The sequence below is a fragment of the Lepeophtheirus salmonis genome, chromosome 2, assembly GCF_016086655.4.
Source record: "Lepeophtheirus salmonis chromosome 2, UVic_Lsal_1.4, whole genome shotgun sequence".
NCBI lineage: Eukaryota > Metazoa > Arthropoda > Copepoda > Siphonostomatoida > Caligidae > Lepeophtheirus > Lepeophtheirus salmonis.
The window spans coordinates 32,471,834-32,497,107 of NC_052132.2; the positions used below are offsets into that span (position 1 = coordinate 32,471,834).

Below are 25,274 nucleotides of genomic sequence, written 5' to 3' on the forward strand. Positions count from 1 at the left end.
CAAAGTGAGGACTGAGGATGCAAAAGGACAAGTAAAGTTTAGTTTCTCTTCTTTGGAGAGTGAGTATTTCCTTCCCCTCAACAGTTAATAAGCTTCTAAGTTAAAAGTTCTAGCAGACTTGATTCAATGACCTTCGGCTTCTTCTCTCCCTCCTTTTTTTAATTCTCTCTCAATGGATTCAAAAATTCGAATTGACGAAATTACTGCTCAAATCCTCTCTATAGACGATCAAATCCAGTCTCTTTCTGCTCAAAAAAGAGTTTTACTCCATGAAAAATCCGTACTCAGAGATGAAATCCTTTCTCAAGCCAATGAACCCACGGAGGAATGGGAAAAGGTAAATGTCAAACACTAAAACCACATTCTTAATACACCATTATGATTACTAATTAATTTTATATTTATTTCTATTGAGAAGGATACTTTTTCATGGTTCCGCAGTCTACAAAAAGGACTTGAAGATCTCTTTGGATTCAAGGAATTTCGATCCAAGCAGTTGCCCGCCATGAATGCACTCCTTAGTGGTAAGGATTTACTCCTTGTTTTACCAACATCTGGAGGGGAAAAGTCTTACCTATCAACTACCTGCACTGGCAGCTTTTGACAAGGGATTTGCTCTCGTCGTGTCACCTCTCATTTCCTTGATGGAGGATCAAGTTCATGCTCTAAAGGCCTTGAATCTTAATGCTGCTCTTCTTAATTCTTTTACTCCAAAGGATCAAGTCGACTCGATTCACAAGGTTCTTAAATTAAAAATAATTTAAAACTCGTCAATTTATGTTTAATCATTCTTCTTTTTTTCTTCTTAATTACAGAATATGACATGTGATAAGTCCACTCTTCGTCTCATTTATGTAACACCTGAACGTTTGAAAAAATCCAAACGATTTTTAAATAAGTTGCAAAAAGCACATACCCTAGGATTATTCAATTTCTTAGCTATTGATGAGGTACATTGTTGCTCATCATGGGGTCACGATTTTCGACCAGACTATAAGTTTCTCGGTATAATGAAAGAAACCTTTCCAGGTGTTCCTATCATGGGACTCACTGCAACACTCACAGGATCCGTACTGAAAGATGTGCGTGAAATGCTGAATATTCCGGATTGTGTTGTGTTTAAAGCATCTCTGGATAGACCCAATATTCATTATCGTGTAATGTTAAAACCTTCGAGTACTGATACTGACATTCTATACAAACTGATCACTAAAGATTTCAAAAACCAATGTGGAATTGTTTATGTCCTTACAATCAAACAAGCTGAAACTCTTTGGAAAGAATTGAGATCTCATGGAGAAGTTGCTGTTGGTATTTATCATGGTAGCATGGAAACGCAGACAAGGACCTCAATGCACGAAAAGTGGTCGAAAGGAAAGATTAAAATCGTGATAGCCACGACGGCTTTCGGAATGGGCATTGACAAGTCGAATGTTAGATTCGTAATTCATTATAATTTACCTAAGTCTGTTGATAACTTTTACCAAGAAAGTGGTCGAGCTGGAAGAGATGGATCCCTATCTTATAGTATTGTTTTGTTTAATTTCGATGATATTTTCAAATCTAGTGTCATGGCCTTTACTGAGAAAAGTGGTATAAATAATCTATATAGGATTGTTGAATACTGTATCTCAACTACCAAGTGCCGAAGAACATTTCTTTCTAACTATTTTGGGAATAATTGGGGTGGAGAAGTGAGATGTGATAAAATGTGTGATCACTGTGATAAGTCTCTGCTCTCAGTAGAAATGGACATAAGCACTGTGTCAACAGAAATCCTGAATGTTCTCAAACGAGGTGAAGAGGAAGATGTCAATATAACTGCTTGTAAACTACTTGATGCTTTAATGGGAAAAGGTGGAGGGAGCAAGTCCGTATCTCGTAGTAAAAAGCTTCCGACCCCATGGAATCGATTGAATACGAGTCTTGTTGTGGCTAAGCTATTATTCGATGGAATTATAAAGGAACATTTCCATTTCACTCCTTACAGTACTATAAGTTATCTAAGGATAGACCGCGGCTCATTTTTGAATGTAGACAACTACTCTAAGCTCTCCATTCTCTCTTCTTCCAAGCGTTCCAGCAAAACAATTGATGATGATGATGTCATTATACTATGAAATAAATCAAATAAACTACCGAACATTTTTAAATAACCTAAATTGTATACCAAAATTCTGTAGACTGATTGTTTATTTTTTTTACTTATTTTTTTCAGATCATATGGTTGCTAATACATTTTCATGACTGAGTTAGATATTAATTGAGCACAAAAATAGTATCCAACATGGGGCAGAAAGCTAAGGTTGCAGTATGTACTCTTAATCAGTGGTCTTTGGATTTTGAAGGGAACTTTCAAAGAATCATCACAAGTATAAGAGATGCCAAAGCTTCAGGTGCTAAACTGAGAAGTGGTCCTGAATTAGAAGTTACCGGCTATAATTGTCAAGATCATTTTTATGAAAGTGATACTCTGCTACATGCCTGGGAAGTTGTTGCTTCGCTACTGAATGATTCATCAACTTCGGGTATTTTAGTGGATGTTGGGATACCCATTATGCACAAAAGTATTACTTACAACTGCCGTTTAATATTTCTCAATAAAAAAATTATACTTATAAGACCAAAAACGAATGTTTGTGATATCGGAAATTATCGTGAATCTCGCTGGTTTTCTCCCTGGATGAAACACAAGACTCTTGAAGACTTTACGTTGCCACAATTTATTCAAAAAATTACTGGACAGAAGAGTGTTCCTTTTGGAGACGGTGTAATTGCTACGGAGGATACATCCATTGGATATGAAATAGGAGATGAACTGCGGAATCCAAATAGTTCACATATAGAAATGGGAAATGATGGTGTGGAGATATTCATTAATGGATCTGCATCATACATGGAATTACGAAAGGCCCATATAAACGTTGATTTAATTCAAAATGCAACTCTGAAGAATGGTGGCTGTTATCTTTACTCGAATCTCAGAGGCTGCGATGGAGACAGAGTTTATTTTCAAGGTAATTCATGTATCTCATTGAATGGTGATATTATTTCTCGTACGCGTCAATATGGAATAGAGGAAATTGAAATAGCAACAGCTACTTTGGATTTAGTTAGTATAAGGAGCTATCGAAATTCACTCGTGAATAAGTGCAATCAAGCCATGAATGAGTGTACACCCTACCCTCGCGTACCAGTTGATTTTTCGCTATCAGAAATAGAGGATATTTACATTCCTACTCATATACCACTTATCTGGGACTATCATACTCCAGAGCAAGAAATTATGCTTGGAATTTCTTGTTGGCTATGGGACTACCTACGTCGTAGTGGTCAAGGTGGTTTCTTTTTGCCTCTTAATGGAGGTATTGATACATCAAGTATATCCGTTCTTGTCTACTCAATGTGTCAAATGGTCATAAAGGCTGTTGAGCGTGGAGATGAGCAAGCTCTTCATGATATTCGACGGGTGGTTGGAGAATCTGATTATGTTCCAATTGAACCAAAAGAATTATGTAGTCGTATTTTTGTTACATGTTTTATGGGGTCGGAGAGTGCTCCAGAAGAGAACAAAAGTCGTGCAAAAAAATTAGCTCAACAGATTGGTAGTTATCATATGAGTGTTTTGATTGATTCGGCTGTGACTGCTATTATTGGAATATTCTCCACAGTTACTGGAGTTATTCCAAAGTTTAGATCAAGAGGAGGATCTATTCGAGAAAATTTAGCTCTACAGAATGTGCAATCTAGAGTTAAAATGGTTATATCTTACTTATTTGCTCAGCTAATGCTCTGGGCTAGAAATAGAGCTGGAGGTCTTTTAGTTCTAGGATCCACCAACATTGATGATTGTCTTCGTGGATTTATTACAAAATACGATTGCTCAAGTGCAGATATTAATCCTATAGGCAGTATTTCTAAAATTGATCTCAAATATTTTCTATTGTATGCCAAAAACGAACATAATTTTACATCTTTGGAAGGAATCATCAACGAACTGGAGCCTGAAACGCTTCCTCCTCCATCGACTAATCATCGGATTTATTCTGAAGAGGCGGATATGGGTATGACTTATGAGGAATTATCTCAATATGGGAAATTAAGAATGACTGAGCGCTGTGGTCCTCACTCTATGTTTAATAAACTGACTCATTCTTGGAGGAATAAGGCCAGTCCAGATGAGACCGCGAAAAAAGTAAAACTTTTTTTTCGATTTTATGCAATAAATAGACATAAAATGACTGTTTTGACTCCCGCTTGTCATGTAGAGAGTTATAATCCAGATGATAACAGATTCGATCATCGTCCTTTCTTATATAACTCAAGTTGGAGGTGGCAATTTCGAACTATCGACAACGCTTTACGAAAAATTGATATGAAAATTAGGAATGACGAAGATAGTAAGAAAAAGGGGAGTAGTCATCATGCCAAAGATAGAAAGGGCTATGATAAGGATTGTATAGGCGGGAGTAGTGGCTCTGGTAAAGTAAATACTGGCGTTCCAAAGAATGAGGGAGGGAGTTCCTCCTCAAATTCGAATGGAGGAAAAAAGACTGGTGTCGTTGTTCCTGTCCCAGAGATTTTAAGCTTTTAATTTTATACAATTGTGATGAGGACTTGGTAGATTATCATATGAATGACTATATGTGCTTCCTGTTTAATTAACTATTTAGATACATTAATTAATTTTATCATAGTAATGATTTATATGAATGAATAATTTGCATCAGTATTGTGGAACCCTCTCGGTTATGACATAATTGGGGGAAATTTTTTATTATTATTGTTTTCTTGTTTTTTATCGTAATTAATTAATTATCTTCAATTTTTCCTTTTATCTATATTATTATATATTATAAATATATATATATTTATTTAATGTATATTACCAAAAATTATCGATATTAAATGAGGATAATGATACTACCCAACTTCTTCTGATATTTATATTCTATTCTATTATTAAAAATATGTAATAACATTCTTAAACATATATAAATAGTTAGTATTAGGATTCTAAGGCAACAAATCCCAAAAATAAGAGTGTTTCCCTCATTTTTAATGGTAGGTATTTTATGAGTATTGTAAAACATATTATTGAATTCTAAATAAACTAAGAAATCGTCTTCCTTGTAAATACTACTGACGTAATAATCATTTCTCCGGTAATAGCCATATTATGTACATTAGCTATGAACTGCTAGATAATATCCCTTTGTAGCAATGTATTTTGTCTTCTTCTCAGCCTTTCGTCATGTGCAACGTATGGACAATTGGGTCGTATAATAATTAATAACTCAATGTCTACAAGTTTTAATTGGTATAAACAAGTTTTGGTATAACTAGAAAAAGAATTGGAGCATTTTAAATGAAGAATTTACAATACTTTGATGATAATAATAGATTATTTCATAGATGGTAGATACATGAAAAAGGGCAATATTGATAAAGGCTACTAATTGCCAAGTTCTATGAGACATAAAGGTCCAATGCCCATATTTAAGTCACTTGTATATACTATATATATAATATAAATAACTTATGTAGAATTTTTTAATAGATCACAATATCCATCAGGGCCGTCGATACGGAGGGGGTGACGCTGATACTCTGACGATACGATAATCGGAAAAATGGAATATCAGTAATTTTTTTTTTTTTCGGGAAAATCGTTAAAAAATAAGAATTTTAAGTAACAGGGGGAATGAAATGTTCCGAAAATTTAAATTCATTCTACTCTTGACGTGGAACAACTTAAAAGAGTATTCTGAAATAAAAAATAGATCATGGCACATGAAATATGGGAAACAAGTATTCAGAACGAAAGGAGCAAATACATACATAGTATTGAGAGAGGGTATTATAATTATGTGTGAATTCCTGCACTTACCTCCAGAGATATGAATATTTCTTTTTTCGTTTAGTTGGGCGTTTTTATAGATCTTATACCTAGTAAATTATTAATGAGCAATTTATTAGTTAAGAATTTATCAATTGAACAACATAATAATATGGAGTCAGGAGATAAAGTGAAAAAATCAACGGAAAGGATTCTTACTTCTAACCAGTCTTTAGATGAAGCGTACAGCCCTCCTGGTAAGACATTTTCTACACTAATAATGACGTTTTATGTACTTCATATATTAGATACTTCTTAAATTATCATTCGAAATTATAGGAGGGGGGAGTCCTATAAATGTTCCCTTTATTACAAAATGAAGAAATATAGAGTTTGAGACAGATTGATCAATGTGTTGAGGTTGCTCAGAGCTCTTGAAGTTGTTAATTTCATTATTTTATAGGGGGGAGGATAATTTTACCTGAAAATAGTCATCAATATAGAGCAGTTTTTAATAGATTAGTAATCTTTCAAAAGTTATAATATAGTTTTCCCCGAAATGATTATTGCGTGTATAAACAAAATGATACTGATGTATTGCAGGAAGCACGCACTTTTTGATGGTCCCCCAAAATTTGGAAATATATATATATATATAAGCCTAATAAATAAGAACAAAAAATATATAAATTTTTTTACAGCCAATGTTTTAGAAATTGAAGTATGCAATCCCCAAAATCGAAATATCATAGGAAGCACAAAACGATATACAGAGTATGAAGTAAGACTTAAAACAAATTTGCCTATATTTGAGAAACAAGAGAGTGTAGTTCATAGACGCTACTCAGACTTCCAATGGCTACGAAAGGAAATAGACAAGACTGTGAAGGTATGTCTGGCTGATCTTCCAGAACAGGGTCTAATGCGACAAATCCCCTTTCTACAAAGTGATGGAGGAATATTTGAGGAAGAATTTATACGAGAGAGACAAGCTGGACTGGAGGAGTTTATTAACTCAGTTGCATGCCATCCCCTTGTCCAGAACGAAAAATGTCTTCATCTATTTCTTCAAGCCGATCCCTTTGATAAAATAAATTATGTTCCTTCCAAAATTACGCCAAAAATATCTTCTTGAGTTTTTAAATAAGAGAATATATATATACTCATCCGAGTCCGAAATACTGTTGTATATTTGTCTATAAATAAAATTAATTATGAACTAATAGAAGTAAAGAAAATATTTTTTTTTTTTCAATTTTCTTTAGTTTTATAGTAATAATACATTTTTTTACAATATGTATTTATGTGTATATGTATATATATATATATGTTATCTTTTTTTATATCACAGCTCTCCTAATTATTCAAAATAAAAATTAATTTTTTAACAGTAAAATGAAGGGGGGGAGAGGTTAAAAGGGACGAACAAACATAAACTGTCAAATATATGTATATGTATGTGTGCTAAGGAGAAGGAGTCACTCCCTCATCTACTTCCGATTTGACGATTTGATAACTGATCAAATACTCTGGATATGCCTTTAAAAAATAAGAAAATACCGATTAAATTGAAGAAAGGAAACTACAAAGTTAGGCAGCAAAGCGTGGACTATTAATTAGGGTTAATTTTTTGAGGTTGGAACCCGCGTGATTTTGTTCTGTGATGCACTTTGGAGAGGGAAACCAACAAAACTCCATAATGATAATGAGTGATTCCTTACAACTTTTTGTGTGGAATTATTGAAAATAAAAAAATTATTCAAATATTTCTTAAGCAACTTCTCGAGTCCCGTTCTGCTGCTCAACCCTGTATTTTTTTTTAATATACCTGTTCTCCTCTATAAATAACGTATTCGGGAAAATTTAAACCCCCAACTGATGGTCTACCAACAACGGAATGATGGCCTGGTGGCGCGTGAGCAATTTTCACTGCACTAAATTGAAGAAAAGATTTGCCCAATGCTACTCTACAGAGTAACAATTGTCTAAAAAACAAATTGGTTGATTGAATAAGAAATAGGTAAACATTAGAGTGTGAGTATCTTACCTTTGACAAACATAGCATGATCGATCTTTATGAGATGGGCATCCAGTTCCACCACCAATGCCAAATATATACTGGTTACTTTTAGAAGAGTGCTCAGCAAAGTAAATTCCTAATAAAAATGGAAATGGAGGTCAATAATTATTATCTTATCCAAATACGTAGTGATACAAGGAACATTGCCCCATATTATTAATAATATAATAGTTTAATTATTTATGTAATATTGAGTGAGTAAACGAGGGTATACCATTGTATTTCCCCTTTCCTTGTTTGCTTCTGTATAAAACATTTTCACGTGACGTCATGATTGTTGATGTCAGCCATTATGGGGCCTAAACAACCAAGTTTCATAAGAATGAAACCCCTTTTTTTTCATAGTTATTAAGGACAAGAATGAACAGTTGAATATCAAAATAGGACCAACAAATAAAAGGACTTAAACTTAATGTCTATCAATTTTTTTATTCTTCCATCGCATAGTTTTATTATATATCTGACCATAAAAATATGTTATAAGATCGTTATATATATAAAAATTAACTATTACAATGGAAATAATAAGATATTTTTCTCTAATTATTCTACATTTCTCGTTCCTATCGATAAAAAAAAAGGTACAAATCTAGTCATTTTTAGTACATATTACTTTGATTTAATTCGACTATCATTGGAATAAAGTAGTATTCTATGCAGATATTAAGCCTTTCTCCAATCCTAAATCCATTTAATGAAGCTTCATAATGATTTATTTTATGTAATAAAAATTTTCGTATCAAAGGTTCTAATAGCAGTTAAAGCCAAATTTTGAAGCATCTTCATAATTAAATGAGTCAATAATTGTTGATAATCAACACTTAATCATCGCAATTAATGGCAAATAATTTAACATTTTAATTTTTGTAATTATTGTAAAAAGAATGGGAATCAAAATGCCATAATATAGCAGAATGAATCATCTAATATTTTTTTTTCTCGGTAAAATAAGCTAGTTTTAAACTTCAGTTTAGTTCCTTATTTCTCCATTAACTACATATCAAATTATGAGTCCCTAATGCCATCTCCCTAAGATGACTTACACTTTGATAACAAATCTACGAACACATAGATTACATAATTATTGATGGAATCATTTAGAGTTTATAGGTAAGAATTTAATCTGTGCATCTTTATTTTGAATCTATAATAGTTCTATAAATCAATTTTATATTATTCAAAATGAATATCTATATAGATAAAAGAAAATTCGTTTATCTGTCAGTTTGATTGTCTGAAAAGAACTAATGCATCTTAGGACTGCGTGGGTACTTGATAACAAGGAAGGCTAGATACAAGCATTCGTTGCATGATAATAACAATCGAACCTGTGAATCACATTAAAAAAAAGAGAGCTCATGTATGTATATTTGGTTGTAAATCCTGAGCATTTTTTTATCGTACGAGTTTTTGTTGCAGCCAACCTGAACAATGTTTTTTTTTATTATCTCAAGTTTTTATCATTATTGCTTCATTCTTGAGGAGAGAACATCTCAGTATTGAATAATTACGTGTGAATGGACTCATAAAAACGTAGAGAAACACTGATGACTTCTTGCCATCATCTTCTGTATTAATAAATTAAAGTGTGTCTGTTCGTCAACGCATAATAACTTAGGCTATGCCTTGTACTACCGCTAGTAGCAAAACATAATACGATAGTCGTTTATCGATTCAACGATACTTTATAAAGCTTATTGTCCGAGTAATTTTAAATATTTTTTATAATAATTATAATCAGAGGTGGTCATATTTTGAAGACTTAAGATCACACAATCAAAGACCCTAGACTTGACTTAGACTCGAATGTCTGTTCATTTTTTTCATTACATATAAGGTAATTTTTAAAATATATTTTATTATCCGAGTACTTGAACTGGATTTGATGAAAATATTCCAGAAGATGGAATTTTTCATCAAAGCCCTGACTTGGACTTGTAGTTTAAGGACTTTTCCTCACCACCGATAATCATTAATAAATGTCATTTTGTATATAAAATCACAAATACAATTAATTCTCTGAAAAATATATTTTACTATGTACGTGACGACACTCAAGCCATGAATTGAGATCCTAAAGTTGCAATTTCTAATTTTATAAACAGCACTAGTGGCCGTGAAAAAAAGCCAAGTAATTCAGACCTAAATAATTCACTAAATATTTGCCCAGGAACAAAATACAGAATCATTTAGAGCCTAGAGGGATATATAAGCTTTTAAACAAAAATTAATTCTTATCAATGCTATTGCAGGGGCATTAAAGAAGACGGATCATCGATATGCTTCACGCCCACCAAAAAAAAAAAAAAACTCCATTGCTGTCGTATGCATTCGAACTATGTATCAAATCGACAAAACGATTCGAGTTGTACATAGTCCAAAGAAAATGACCAGTTTAGAGGACCCAAATTCGGGCATAGCTGAAAATTCGCTAAATGGCAAGGGTTTTAAAGGTTTATCCCCCAAACATCGGGGGAAAACAAGGTATCTGGGAATCAGGGCTTTGGAGTCGTGGAGTACATGCAATTTTTGGTGGAGTCAGAGTCAGGAGTCGTAAAATTTGTACCAACTCCGGCTACAAAAATTATTATAATTTATGCAAACAAAACTCATTTATAATCTAAGCCTTATATTCTGGTATTCTTATAGCTATTTTCTAAATGGTTATAAATTATAGGTATTATAAGTTTACTTCACAAATTTCAAACGTGCTCTTTTGTCCATGCAATCACAATTCCCAAAGCCTTCTAAAGTATAAACATTTATATTGGGTAGAGCATAGCCTCTAGCCGTGCTAGTTCATTAATTAGAATTGTGAATAGTCAATATCATCAGAAGAGTAAAGAGTAACGTTGCAGTGAGATTTTGTGTGTATTATCGTTCCTCGGTTAAGAGTACATAAATTATTTTCCGAAACTTATGAATGTATTAACAATAGATAGATTTTGATCCATTTTATTTCTTATTCATCTAGTTAAATAGCTTATATTCCAAATATTTTATTTATAAATAGCACAATTATTTACTACATATTATAACTAATAACTACCTATAGCTATAAATTAAATATATATATATGGTGACTCAAATGACTCAATAGCACTTATATTGGCTATAAAACATATCATTTAAAAATAATAATGTGGGTTGGAGTGAGAGTCGGTGATATTCAAAATACCGGAGTCGGAGTCGTAATTTTTTTGTACCCATTCTGCAGCCCTGCAGTGAGACTCTAGAACTACTTAAGGTCTCCTAAACACTTATGAACTTCATTAACCATGAAGAAGAGATTCGAGAGGTCTAAAACAATTTGAACTTTTTAGAAGCATAAAATCTTTAATTTCTTTCTAACAAAAAGACTTTCACTTTTGATGAGTATCACAAACCCCAAAATGAACAATAGCTTTCAAAATCAAGAAAAAAGTTTAAGGGGCGCCCAGCTTAAAAAATCCCGCCAAAATAATGCCCCTTGGAGTAGTAGTGTCTTTTAGAAAAGTTATATCTCAATACCTCTTTAAACTGAAAGCTAAAAATTGGGTCCAGGAGTATATACGAGTCTTTAGCCATGTTGTTTAACCCCGGATTCAGAACAATTACTCCCTGTGGGAACTATGTATGGTAGCAAGACGGTACTACTTATCAACACTGCTATTAGAGCACAGGAATTCTGCTACCGCCAATTCCAAAATTTCTGATATAAGTCAAAGTGGCCTCTCTCAAGCCCCAGACCTCAACCCCCTTGACAACTATTGATGGGGCATGGTCTGATTTATGCCCAACTCTACCTAACACCCAAATTTCCAAAAACAAATAATACGAGGGTGCCAAAGTTTCTGACCTCGTATCGAGACCGTTGTAGAGGCCAATGACAAATATATAATATGAATAAACCGTCTATATCCTCCTTTACAACTTAAAAATAAATTTCATTCGCTGATTTTGTATATCAAACATACACCAAACTTTTAAAAGGTTAAATATTGCATTTTTTTAACTTCCCACTCTCTAGAGGAGTAAACTTTTTTAGTATTAATAATAATTGTCAGGCAATAATACTAGTACCGTAGATAGTAGATACATACCTGCTCCAAACATTCCCCCAATATAAGCATGCCTTTCATCGAATCCTTTTTGAACAATTGCATTTATGAATGGAGAGCCATGAAACAACATTCTTTCATTGCTCTGATTATGATTCTCTTCTGAAACTTCACGACGCCGATGTGAATAGCGCTCCCAAAGCTTTACATTTCTTATTTTTTGTACTTTACAGATTCGATACTTGGAATAAAGACCACCAGCATGTCCTTGATCACGATGTTCTCGAATGGTAGATTGCATTTCCTCTTCAATTCCCACAAATTCAGGATCCTCTGGAGAAATGTCAACCAAAACTGTGGATTGTCCATTCGTACTAGGTGGAGGTTGCCACATGAAAGCAGCTAAAAACCCCAGGGAAGAATAGATATTAAAATTTTGATAACACATAATTATAAGTAGTTATAGTTACAGTTTCCAGAGAGTAATTTTTCAATTCCTTTAATAAGTTTATGGCGATGACCAAAGGCAGTTATTCCTATTTGTTTAAGATCTTCGTGTCCCATTTCAGCTAAAATATCTACACTAATTTGTTCTCTATCGAATATTTCTCTTAACTGTTCTAATCCCAAACTAAAAAAAGCAACACAAATGCACAGTTATTATATAATTAAATATATGATGTATATTAGGATATTGGTATTTTTACCTTGCCAAAAAGGCTCCAATGCTCATATTGAGACTGGTTTCAGGAGTGACCATTTCCGTTTTTGAGAAATCAATACTTCCATCTCCAGGATGAGGCATAGGAAAATTAGTAGCAATATTTGCTGCAGGAATGACTGGTACAACTGGATAAGTAGTCGACCCTGAGGGCATTACAACAGGCTCAGCATTAAGACCTGATGTAATCTTTGGAAGTGGTGATGTGGGAGGTCTTAGACCAAGGGGTTGTTGATTTGAGCCAAAAGCACAAATAATGGTATTGGTAGACGGAAGAGGAGGTGGAATTTTGTTTGTAGTAGGGAGAGAGAGGGTTATGGGCATTGCATCAGTCAGCAAGCATTTTACATCTTCCGCGGAGCATAGATCTAAAGGTGTTTGCCCCTCTTGATTTTTTAAGGTTGGATCGGCTCCATGTGCAACCTGGATAAGAAAATATTTATTAGGAAGCCCTGAAAGAATTTATCAAATGGTATAAATAAAAGAAGAACTTGGATGCATCTTTAAATTACAGATGTACATGGATACATGCACATATAGGTATATTAAAATACAACTAAATAGAGTTGTTATTATAAAAATCATTTAGCCTGCAATAAAATAAGGATAAATGTGTGGCGAAATATAAGTCACCTTGAATTAAAATATGCACTAATACCTAAATAGATATTATCTTTTCCACAAACATAGCATTCACAATTGTAAAAAGAAGGTTGATATTACATAAGAACCATGTAATTAAATAAATTAATAATTGCTACTCTGTTCCAAGGGCATAATTAGAACAAATGTATTATTTAATATACTTCTAATAAGGAATCGAAGTTGGTAAAAGGTGATCCTTTAAAAGTTTCCCATATCCATCCTTTAAGAAAAAGTCAACATATCTAGGATATTTAATCAGAATATGGGAAAATTTTATTAATAAGATGTACATATGTATATATATTAATGAAGAGTAATCAATCAAAGTTTGAGCCTCCGGCGTCAACGCATTTATCTAGCTTAGAGAGCGGAAGCTCCATCATGACTGACAATCAAAAAATTGACTTTTGACCATTTTTGGTGTTGGTACACGTAATTTTAATTTGAAAAAATAGGGACTTTAGTGGCAAGCCCAATTATATAGTCCGAAATATGATGCAATGAGTAGAAAATTGTTCTTTTTATATTTTTTAGTATTTGGTTAATAACTTTTGGATAGAACAAGGAAACTCAAATAATTGAGCTCATTTTAGACTTCTTAAATTATTAAAAAAAAGGTACAGAATATTTTTTATCGATAAAATAAATATTCATAGTATAGGAACAACTTACCAACAAGGCACACAATTGAGTTCTTCCTTTTTGAGCAGCTTCGTGTAGCGGAGTAAATCCCCATTTATCTGTTGCATTGACAACTGTGTTATACTTAATAAGCAGAGCTGCAATATCCAAATGGCCATATGAAGATGCATTGTGTAAGGGAATGAGTCCTCCTTTATCTTGAGCATTAACATCTGCTCCACTTTGTAACAAAAAATAAGCTACTTCCAGATTATTATAACCAGCAGCCAAATGTAAGGGAGTAGAATTTCTTCCTTGAGAATCACGACAATTAATGTTATCAGTAGTTAAAAGTTTTTGAACTCTAGTCAAATTTCCTTTCTTCGCTGCATCAAGAAGGGCTGAATCCCCCTTTAATAGATCCATAACATCCTGATCACCCTCGTCAACTAAATCTATGGGAGTATGGCCATCACGGTTTTTCTTTGTAGGATCTGCACCATATTTTAAAAGGAGTTTGACGATTTCATATTTTCCCTTTGCACTTGCTTCATGCAATGGAGTAAATTTCCACAAATCTGACACATTTACTGAGGCCCCATGTTTCACTAGAAGCTCAGTTACTTCAAAATGCCCGTATGAACAAGCATTATGCAATGGTACTAAGCCTCCCTTATCCTTGGCATGAACATCTGCCCCGTTAGAAAGTAAAAACTCAACAACTCCAACTCTGTTGTATCCTGAAGCAAAATGAAGAGGTGTTGAGTGCCTTCCATCCAAATCCCTGCAATTGACTATGTGAGGATGTTCTAGTACAATTTTCTTCACTAATTCTAGATCTCCTGCTTTAGCTGCTTCCAACAACTGATACTCTATGTCAGCTCCAGCTGTACTCATAGGAGGCCCTGGCTCCTCGGCCAACAATTTTGCTACAGCTTCTGTAGCTAACTGAGCCGCTGTGAACCCTTTGTACGAAACCATGATTGCATCTACACCATGAGACAATAATATACGACAAGCCTGAACATTGCCCTCTTGAGCACTACGATGAAGAGCTGTTTGACCTAAATCATCACGGGCATTCACTTCCGCCCCATGTTTGAGAAGAAGGTCCAGAACATCATAATGACATTTATCTGTAGCAATATGAACTGGAGTAAGATGATCCTTATTAGGTTCATTAAGACTAGCTCCTTTGCGGAATAAACTTTCGACTACAACTTTACGCTTTGGATTGGGTGAAGCCACAGCACAATGTATGGGTGTGTCATAAGAGTAAGGGTCTTTAAAGTTAATCACTTCCAGAGATACACAGCACTTTTTGACGCGTGAGGGATTTGCTTTTCGACATGCTTCCAAAAGACAATGTCCCTGATACTCTGCTGCCAATTTCTCTTGCAGCTCTCGAGTTCCCGAAACATCAATAGCTGATTTACCGTGACAATTTAAGAGAGTTGGATCAGCGCCATGACTTAAAAGCAATGAACACACTTCGCCTCTCGATTTAGATGCTGCTTCATGAAGTGGGGTATATTGCCACAGATCCATCGCGTTGACATTTGCTCCTCTTCGTATTAAGAGCTCTGTTACTTCAAAATGTCCGTAGGAGCATGCATTATGTAGAGGAACAAGTCCACCCTTATCTTTAGCATGAACATCTGCACCATGCTGTAAAAGCAGTTGAACAATGCCAGTCCTATTATATCCAGCAGCAAGATGAAGTGGAGTTGACTTTCGTCCATCTGAGGCATGACAATTCACATTGAGAGGTGTGAGAAGTAACATCAATTTTTCCTCATTTCCACTACGACTCGCTTCCAGAAGCTCGTCTTTCTTGAAGTCGCTCGTGAGAGCAGGACGTGCTTGTGGTTCCGCTACATCCAACGGCGTCTTACGTTCCGAGTTTCTAAGAGTCAGATCGGCTCCATGTTGGAGTAACATAATACAAATATCCGTTTTCCCCTGAAAGAATAAGCAAGAAATATGAGATATGACCTCAATTCCAGGATTCAATTACTTTGACAGCTGCTTCATGGAGTGGCGTGTAGCTCCAGTTATCTCGGGCATTGACATCCGCTCCAGCATGAAGTAAGAGAGACACGACTTCAGCATGTCCGAAGGAGCATGCATTGTGTAATGGGATGAGACCTCCGTCATCCCTGGCATGCACATTCCCTCCCATCAGAAGGAGCAGTTCCACAGCAGAGCGACGTCCGTAGCCAGCAGAGAAGTGAAGTGGAGTCGAGCCCCGACCCGCCGTGTCCTTCGCATTCACATTCCCAGGAGTCACCAAAGCGCGGACAGCATCAGCCTCCCCAGACTTACAAGCCTCAAAGAGCTCCCTCAAGGGATCCGTAGGGCTAAATGTCTCATTGAGGCGGGTCAGAGGACGGCCTCCAGGCCCCACAGACGACATCTTCAATTCAAACACAACTCAAGTGCCAGTCAAGGGACTCACAATTCACAAACCTAAATCAACAACATCTTCTGCTTGGGACAAACACCCTCCGGAATTCGCCCTTTCAGTTTCTGGCGTCTTCCCACACCTTTTCTACCTTCACTTCAAAGTTCTTCCAACACAGTCCAATCCTTCTTCTCCTTTTGAAACTCTCTTGATTCTCACCTCTCTCTCTCTTTCTCTCTCTCTCTCTCTTTCTCTGTTGATCCTTGAACAAACAACAGTTGAACACTCCTCTCTGCTCACCACGGCAGCTAGCTCCTCTTCCGCAGCTGATACATTCATCTTCGAGCTGAGAAATTAATACAATAAAAATCACTTCAAGCTAGAGCTGTCACTCATTCATTATTTAATAGACTAGAATTAAATAGAAAGGAAAGAGAGAGAGAGAGAGAATGAAAAGAAAGAGAAAAAAGAGAAATAAATAAAACAAAATGGCCAGATAGCTATTTAATATTTTTATAGTCCTCAATGACGATAGAAAATTCGATATCCATCCAACCCATTTTGAGCACCTAACCCTCAAATATAAATTTCCCATGCCGATATCATATAATATAGCTGCTCATTTATTATGTAATATAACTCATAACATCATAAAATTGTGGGTGCAGAACATATTATATAATTGTAATTAAACAAAAATCATACCACTTTCATTTATGAATAATTTTCATGTTATTTTATCTTGATAGTAAGGTGAAAACAAAATTATGTGAAATGATGGATTCAAATCTTTGATTGATGTATCTAGGGCTATAAGAGAGAGGTATGACATAATAGCCATTTCCATGTGGTGCCTCTGCATATATTTCAAAACATTAACTCATTCTAAAAAATAATTGAACCTTAAGAATAAAAACAAGAAGCAATGGAAGCGACTTTTTTCGGAGAAACAGTGTCCGTTCCTTCTCGAAGGTTTGATGAGGAGGATGAACTCGAAGACAACTCCGCTCAGAGTATCAAGTAATATATGTAGTTCATTGCTTTATGTGAAACATTTATTCATGAAAGGGAGCATTACTTGCATTTTTCTCTATTATTTCTGAGCCTTTCTTGACTCCCTAAAAATATATGGAATTTGATTTTTTCAGAAATTATGTTGTCGAACTTGATGCCAATCCAAAGAAAGTCTTTCTTGCTGTAGACAAATTGTCAAAAGGTATTTTTTGTTACTTATTAGTTATTATAAATAATAAAATGACACAACGATTTAACGATTTTTACATTCATTTATGATCTATCCATAAAAACTCTAAATTAATTCACTTTATTCCAATTTTTTCCCCTCTTAGCTTTTTGTAAAGTGTATTTAATATCCTCAAATGATGCCGTTGGACAAATTTATGAGACAGATGAGGAGGATAATGAATTAAGGACTGAGAAATGCGCTTTTTACAAAACTCTTGACTCGTCTAGTTTAGTATGCGTAACCAAAGGGACTGATCCGTTTATGCCAATTAAATTCGCTAGAAAGGTATTCGGAACTCTTCATCTTTCCTTAGGATTAACGTTTTACTCAATTTTTATTACGGTCGTGAAATCACGGCTTTGTATTTTTTCGTGATTTTTCCCCTCTCAGCAAAACTATAAAGTAGATAATATAAAGACTTTGCAACCACTATTCAGAATAATCTAGTTTTTAGTTCAAATGCATTGTGTCGTCAGTATTTTGTGAGTCTTTCAAAATTACAATCATGAACAATTAATTTATAATGGAATCTACTTTTTTGCCCTCAAGCGAAGCTCTCATATGTAGAGCACTGTTCCTTTGATTACAAAAATAAAGTAATATATTATCTGTTATGATGTTAAGGGGGGACCGTAATAGTAACGACGTAGATTATGGAGACTTGGGTTTCATTGATTCAATATCAGAAAGATTGTTAATTCATCAACAACAACAAAAAAGTTTATCTAAAGTTTGGGTATATCTAACAACGAAGTAATGCTTCACTAAATCGTGATCACGATTTCACAATTTTTTTCTGATTTTGTTTTGTCTGTAATAAATTACAGTCAAATCAGGATAAGAGAAAAAATTGTATAATTGCAACATGATGCTAAGAAATCCTTATAAGTGCAATTTTCCGCGTAATTTTTACGTAGAAAATTACTATTATTTTTAAGAAATCTAATTTGTCCATGGTAATAAAATGTTTGGAAAATATTCGTTTAATAAATTAATTTGGACTTTGGAGAGTGAAAGGAATAATAAACAATCTTACTCCGTAAAAAAACAAAAAAAACTGCCTATAGGAAATAAATGTAAAAAATTACAAAGTTGCCTGTATTAATTTCCAATATCACGAGAGACCTAAATAAAATTGATAAAAAATCGATTTTATTTTTTCTTCACTTTGGATAAGGGCAACATTTTTCTGGAAACCAAAGATTTGTTCTTATCCAGATTTGACTGATTTGTATGGTGGCTAAAAATTACAATACCCTTTGAATTTTGAACTATTGAAAAATATTTTATGGCACTAAAAAAAATAGATTAGAAAATAATCACAAGTGACAGTTTAAAGCACAAGACAAATCCGGATGTTTTGAAGAAAAAAAAATAACTTAGTGATGTTAAGAATTTTGTTGCTAGTGTTGGCTTTTGATTTGGAATTCTTAAGCCTGCATGGGAACGTTATAATTTTTATCGAAAAGGAACAAAAAAAAATGTGCGACTTTTTAGAAATGTAAATTTCGGTCTACAACTTTAATTTTTGCCTACGATTTGTAGAAAAAATCGGTCTCAATCGAAGTTGACAATCCGCCTTTGACAGTTGGATGGTCATTAATTGTAAGAATAAATCCTAAAAAAAGAATTAAAGCATAACTGTAAATTCCACCCCAAAAAAATAGCTGGGCCCCCTCTTTGCGTGGCCCTGTAATTTGAATTTCAAGTTTAAAAAAATATATGTTTTATTCATTAAGCTTTTGAATTCAAATCGATGATTAATAAGGATATACTATCTTTTATTTTGTGCCAAAGATCACTATCTTTGACATTTTTTTCTTTTTAATTGAGACGTCAATAATTATTTCTCTGCGTATTTATTTATTTTTTAACTTTCTTAAAAGGAAAAATCCATATATCGTCATCATGAACTTATCTTTCTCAAGAATGTGAATCGCATAATATATATCTAACAGTAAATCTATCAATTGTTTTTCATTTTTATATTCATTTTTCTTTCCCATTAAATTTTGTTTTCTCTTATCAAGTCGTTTATTAGTCGTGACCTTAAAATCATGTCTGAAATGAAAAAAGGGGGAGAATGAGAAAAGAAATGGACATATTTGTGGTCAATACAACATACATACATTATGGAATTGCACTCTTACTCACTTTTTTAATTCTTCATTTCTAATTTATCATCTCTATTTTTTCTAATTAAATATTTCTCCTCCTTCTTCTCTAGTTTCTTGAAGCCTTGCACGATGATGTACAGATATTCATACTTCGGAACAATCATTTATCCTTTTATAAATCCGTTGAGCCTTCGGATGTCTCAGTAGTAACTCGCATTCTCAAAACTTCCAAATGTGATGTTAATCTTAAAATACCTACACTTGAAGAACCCAATTTTGTGTCAAGGACGCCAGCTGCTGGTAATTAATTATAATCTGAGTCATATATGTTCTGTACAAGTTGCTATTAAAAAAATGAGATGAATATTTTTGAATTAAAATAATTTAGAGTTGACTTGTGATGAATATAATTTATAGTTCCTTTATCAGTGGTTCTTCACCTTTTTAGCTCCATTAACCAACTTCAGAATATAAATTAAGCCATTATCTGCCAGATTTTTCCCCCGAAATTTAATGACTTTTTAAATCTTAGCCAATTATTTGAATGACTTAAAAACACACATACGTTTCCCGGTTAAGAACCACTGGTCTATATATTAATGAGGTAGCTTTTGACTTTAATAAATAATAATCGCAAAGCATTATGTGATACATTAGGTAAATACAGTAATATCTTGATATATCAGGACCTCAATACGAGTTTTTTTTATAGATACAAGCTGGATTTTGAGCTAAAATTTGTATTAACATAAAAGTTATTTATAAAGATACGACCTGGTCGAAAATTGCGGACAGGACGCAAGAGCCGCTTTAAGTTTTATTTTTTAAGTTATTTCTTATGGGATCAATTGCATTGACATACGAGCTCTATCTAAGAACGAATTAAATTCTTTTGTCAAGGTATTACTGTAGTTGGTAATTAAAATAACTCATGTTATTATTAAATAAGGCATGTTAAGACGAAGAAATAGCAACTTGTACAAACTGCTTATACAAGTTACAACTTGTACACAACATTAACGTGTATATGTATATATAGTTTTTTTTTTGTTTTTTTTCCAGTGATGTCCATGTGTGAATACCTGGATCGGAAATGTTTACTCATGTTCTCATTTACAGACTCATTTGAGCCTGATTCTATTTCTATATCTGGATTTCTACCCCTTTTGAAATTTGTGACTCCCTTGGAGGATATAGAAGTACAGAGTCGAATCAAAAAACTTGCTTTTGAAATTCAAACTGATCAAATATACATGTAATGTCTTTTTTTTTTCTTTTTTTTTAAATGAAATGTTGTCCACCTTTAAAATAAATAAATAAATACACTTCATTTTGAAGAAATGATTGATTTTTCATAAGTTATTTTCTGGTTTAATGAAGCGTGGATAATTTTTAGTTTATTTTTTTGAATGGTGAACTTTGTTTTTCTTTTTCTCTTGACGGAGAGAGTAAGTATTCTGTATTAATATGGATCACTGATAATTAGTTTCTAGTAAACATACTACATGGAACATAATAGTAGTATTACTCAAGGTTTGTATACATAATATATCCCCAAACGTAAGAGTCAAAGGAATGTAACATAAATTAGTCAGATAGAAAACGAAAACAAATCATGGATCTTTCTGGGGAAAAGCATAATATTAATACGCTATTTATGTATACATGCTACATATTTAATTTAATAAACGACTCTACATGCATCGCATCGCTTCAAATTTATTATCTTGATAGTATTGAATGAATGTTGTCTTAATTGTTATGCAATATACATACAATTTGGCCAAGTACAAATATTATCCCTAATACGTGTATCAATGATAACTGTATATGACACATTTTATATATATTATATAGTTGATTAAATGAATTCTAAGGATATCGAACATGTCGTGTACAAGCAGATTATATAAGTTGAAAGAAACTTTATGGTTGCAACCATGTTACGTACAAGTTACAAATACAACGTTATCTTTATAATATCTTGCAACCTTTTTATGGAAAAAAAAAGAAACAGGGAATATGCCTCAAATCATATAGTAGTTAGCCAATAATTATTCACAACTATGGAATATAATTCGACTAGTATTCTTGGGAATTGTTGACAGCTTAAAAAATTCAACCAATCAATGTTCGAGCATAAGACACGTCTTTATCTTTATTGTATCCTGCAACCTTTAATCCGAAAGGAAACAGAAAAAAAAGGCCTAACATAGTTGTTATTACCTACTAGTTAGGCAACCATTCTTCCCAACATTGGAATTATTATTCAATAGTGTTGTTGATAATTGTTTGGAGCTTAATAAGTGATCATTTGAGTTCATAAGAGGAAATTTGGAGAAATCGACAACTGATAGTATTGTGAAAAAAAGACATGTGAATTGTGATCACGTTGTTATCACCTTACTTGTATCTCGCAAACTTTTATTCGAAAAGAAGCAGGAAAAAATACCAAAAATCCGTTGGCATTATTTAGCCAATTTTTCCGAAATATTTAGTTGTTATTCAATAATAGGAGTGTCTAATGCATTAGAATCGGATTTTTTTGAAGTATCGACATCGGCTCAAGACTGACCCTTCTACCCATAGCAATGCAAACTTATATATAAACAGTATTAAGCTATAAAAAAAAAGTAACACTTTTCTAATTTCTTAAATTTTATTATTATAAATGGTCAACCAATACAATGAGATGAGGATCATAGTTAGGACTAACCTAGAGGTCCCTACAGGTAGGCGCCCATAGTAAAATTATTTTTTCTTCAATTGGTATTATAACAGAATATAAAAAGTGCAATAATTATAGACCTGTAAAACCTTTGACAGCTCCATGTTTGGTTTTTAGAGCCTTTTAAAAAAATCACATTTTAGGATAGATTTACGAATATGCCATGAAAGAAGCATAAATAAAAGTTAACAACGAGTGACCAATAATATATCGACAATTTAAAGTTGAATAATAATTTTCAAATATACGATATGAAAATCTTTTGAATGCACAAATCTCACGCATGGATCAATTAAAACTTCTCTCAATGTTTTTGATGTGGCTTTCTAAGACTGACTCCCTAAGGAGGTCAGAATTATGTGAAAAATAACCACATGAATTATGAATGATCCTTTCACCAGTAGTTCCGACTTCAGGGGCTGTCATGTCTCACGCAATTGGTGTGATATTCCTCTTGGAAAAACGATCTTCCTATCTTTTTTAAGTAGTAAATGGACATTAGATTATAATTAATCTATGGATTATCCATGGAATATTAAATAATTGCATGATCCTCATCCCATATAATTTAAATCCGTCATTTAAAATTTGTAATACAATTTGCTTATAGAAGTTACAACTTGTACAGAATCGTAACTTGTACTCAACATATATATATATTTCATATGACAAACAGGTTTGTTGGTCTCTTTACCACAATTGGTTATGGAGCTAAACAACGGCAACTTTTACAATTTTCAACGTCTGCACAATATATTTATTATTTATATTGTATATGGCAAGTACAAGTTGAGATATCTACGAGTTTTTTTATTTAATCTTAAGGTCAGACTGTTTTAACTAAATTTTGTTGTCAAATTGATAATATTTGCCTAAAAGACAGAGTTTTTTTCATTCTTTTTCAATTATATAAATAAAAAATAAATATTGGGATACAAATTTATCAAAAAACGGTCAAATTTGAAATTTAAAGGGAAAAAATAGAAAGAAATGTAAAAAAAAGACTAATAGGTGGTTGTGGTCAATTATCCTATCCCTTTTTACAATGATTAGTCAAAAACAGGATCAAATCAAATACTGGCTGCCTCGAAATAGGAAGCTTCAAAATTATTTATTTATATAACTTTCCAAAAATTGTGTTTTTTTTTATATATTTCAGATTTAAGCAGTTTCCTTTATCTGGAATATCAATTTCTATTAAGAATTGTGAATGAAATATATAAGAATATCACCTAAAATTTAGAACCTTCATTTAATTTATGAGAAGATTAATTCGGTCCCTTTCATCCATAAAATCTAACAAATTTATAGTTTTTTCATTGTAATCATGAATTTTTGTACTTTTAATGCCATTTGCCTTTTCCTTAGCCGTTGTCATTACTATTTAATTCCTGAGTAGTGACCACAATCTTTTCTTAAATAGACTCAATTATATTCAAAATCTGATTGAACATTTTTGTGTGTTCATAAAAGACGGAGAGTCACCCTGAGGATTTGGTGCATATAGTTATAATTGTAAGTCCTTGTTAGACTCCGAGAAGAAGTGATGATCGATATTATAGTGATTCTTACCAATGTCCATGTTTTATTTCCTTCTCCCCCTCTTCCCTTATCATAGGGAATTGTAGGTGCTCTAATAAAACGTCATAACAGCTTAGTTGTTCCCCTCCAAAACATTTTTCAAATTGTCAGGGGTACCATGTTGATTTTTTTAACATGCCCAAAATCCACAATATTTTCATCACTCCTTATTACAAACTGCAAATTCATCATTCTCTTTTTTTTTAAGTTACAACTTGTACCCAGCATATATTATTATACTGGGTATTAAGAAGACAAAAAAAAGTACTTGGTCAACTTATTTATACAGTAAACAAATATGAAAGAAACAAAACAATTTATAATCAATATGAAGCTAGGGAGAAAGAGAGAGAGAGAGAGAAAAAAAAAAATTGTTTAAATAATTGGAATTTTTGTTTAAGTAGTATCAATTTAAGAGAGTTATAATAAGTTAATCTAAGAATAAATTAGTTGAATTTATAATATTTATATGAGTAATCAGTGTCGTAATGATAGATTTGAGAGGGCTTGAATTGAGTAATTATGGATGACTCACCATTAATATGGCAACAATAAACAAGGACTGGTTAACAACTTTTACAATTACTTATTTTTTTCAATATAAAAAATTAATTACTGATTTAAAGAAACAACGTGTTTAGTTTCTGTAGCACGGTGTTGTTGCCTCAGGTACACAAAAAATACACTGTGCTTTGTTGTCAAATGTCAATATTGTCTCTGCCTCTTTTCTTTTTATTAGTGTTCAGAACGTTTATTGGTTGAATCATAATTATCTTTTGTTAAGCTGTGAATAGCTCCTTACTATAAAACGAACTAATAATTTGGGATGATTTGAGTAACTGTTTTTTGGTACTTGCCATTCCACTTCGTCATTAAAAAAATTTGTCTGTCTATGACGTAAATCCTCAAATTTCTGTCCCTTACAAACAAAATCATCTAAACAATCACTAATAGAAATTGGAGGACACTACTACCAAAAGATCTTGGACCTTTTTCCCGTTTCTTTTCGGAAAACAGGTTGCAACTGCAGGATTTTATTTTGGATTGTGTTCTTTTTTTTAAGGAGAAACACTAAACTTCTTTTGGAAAAGGTTGAATTTTACCAAATGATCTGTTTTAGTTGAATTTTTTATTTATTGCGAATTTAAATTCAAAAAACTTATCTAAAAAGTCACAATTTTATAAAGTGTTGAGAATAAAAAAAATATTTAAGGGGCTACAGCCCCTCCCTCCTGACAATGCCCCAAGACAT

At 33.0% G+C, this 25,274-nt stretch overlaps 5 protein-coding genes and 1 long non-coding RNA gene across 6 annotated transcripts; 4 read left to right on the forward strand and 2 right to left on the reverse strand.

Moving 5' to 3' along the window:
• The first annotated feature begins 25 nt into the window (after nt 1-25).
• Nucleotides 26-2,219, forward strand: LOC121113654 (ATP-dependent DNA helicase Q1). Its single transcript, XM_040707495.2, is given in 4 exon segments — nt 26-337; nt 419-559; nt 561-740; nt 816-2,219. Coding segments are annotated over 4 exon segments (1,791 nt in total). The 5' UTR covers nt 26-172; the 3' UTR covers nt 2,121-2,219.
• A 68-nt stretch (nt 2,220-2,287) lies between these two features.
• Nadsyn (NAD synthetase) lies at nt 2,288-4,637 on the forward strand. Its single transcript, XM_040707493.2, has one exon. It carries the CDS (start codon nt 2,288-2,290, stop codon nt 4,592-4,594), a length of 2,307 nt encoding a protein of 768 aa, XP_040563427.1. The 3' UTR covers nt 4,595-4,637.
• Nucleotides 4,638-5,863: 1,226 nt separating this feature from the next.
• On the forward strand, nt 5,864-7,018 carry LOC121113656 (sorting nexin-3). The gene is made up of 2 exons (XM_040707497.2): nt 5,864-6,096; nt 6,541-7,018. Exons 1-2 carry the CDS (start codon nt 5,964-5,966, stop codon nt 6,972-6,974), a joined length of 567 nt encoding a protein of 188 aa, XP_040563431.1. The 5' UTR covers nt 5,864-5,963; the 3' UTR covers nt 6,975-7,018.
• Tnks (tankyrase) lies at nt 6,998-16,928 on the reverse strand. Its single transcript, XM_040707491.2, has 8 exons — nt 15,964-16,928; nt 13,998-15,908; nt 12,667-13,103; nt 12,430-12,590; nt 12,002-12,361; nt 7,887-7,995; nt 7,668-7,824; nt 6,998-7,378 (listed from the first exon to the last, which is right to left on the reverse strand). Exons 1-8 carry the CDS (start codon nt 16,360-16,362, stop codon nt 7,304-7,306), a joined length of 3,609 nt encoding a protein of 1,202 aa, XP_040563425.1. The 5' UTR covers nt 16,363-16,928; the 3' UTR covers nt 6,998-7,303.
• A 206-nt stretch (nt 16,929-17,134) lies between these two features.
• On the forward strand, nt 17,135-21,054 carry LOC121113655 (proteasome assembly chaperone 1). The gene is made up of 5 exons (XM_040707496.2): nt 17,135-17,370; nt 17,499-17,566; nt 17,700-17,881; nt 19,824-20,013; nt 20,776-21,054. Exons 1-5 carry the CDS (start codon nt 17,276-17,278, stop codon nt 20,970-20,972), a joined length of 732 nt encoding a protein of 243 aa, XP_040563430.1. The 5' UTR covers nt 17,135-17,275; the 3' UTR covers nt 20,973-21,054.
• LOC121113657 (uncharacterized) lies at nt 19,440-19,888 on the reverse strand. The gene is made up of 2 exons (XR_005863094.1): nt 19,751-19,888; nt 19,440-19,657 (listed from the first exon to the last, which is right to left on the reverse strand). It is a non-coding gene; the product is annotated as an uncharacterized lncRNA (long non-coding RNA).
• Nucleotides 21,055-25,274: the final 4,220 nt, after the last annotated feature.

Bases quoted from the DNA above. Each gene is read 5' to 3' on its own strand.
- Nadsyn (XM_040707493.2), top strand. From the start codon at position 2,288: ATGGGGCAGAAAGCTAAGGTTGCAGTATGTACTCTTAATCAGTGGTCT.
- LOC121113656 (XM_040707497.2), top strand. From the start codon at position 5,964: ATGAGCAATTTATTAGTTAAGAATTTATCAATTGAACAACATAATAAT. The intron at 6,097-6,540 runs GTAAGACATTTT...ATTTTTTTACAG, and splicing joins TGAAGCGTACAGCCCTCCTG to CCAATGTTTTAGAAATTGAA.
- Tnks (XM_040707491.2), bottom strand. From the start codon at position 16,362: ATGTCGTCTGTGGGGCCTGGAGGCCGTCCTCTGACCCGCCTCAATGAG. The intron at 12,362-12,429 runs GTAACTATAACT...TGGGGTTTTTAG, and splicing joins AAAATTACTCTCTGGAAACT to CTGCTTTCATGTGGCAACCT. The intron at 7,825-7,886 runs GTAAGATACTCA...TTTGTTTTTTAG, and splicing joins TCATGCTATGTTTGTCAAAG to ACAATTGTTACTCTGTAGAG.
- LOC121113655 (XM_040707496.2), top strand. From the start codon at position 17,276: ATGGAAGCGACTTTTTTCGGAGAAACAGTGTCCGTTCCTTCTCGAAGG. The intron at 17,567-17,699 runs GTATTTTTTGTT...TTCCCCTCTTAG, and splicing joins TGTAGACAAATTGTCAAAAG to CTTTTTGTAAAGTGTATTTA. The intron at 20,014-20,775 runs GTAATTAATTAT...TTTTTTTTCCAG, and splicing joins GTCAAGGACGCCAGCTGCTG to TGATGTCCATGTGTGAATAC.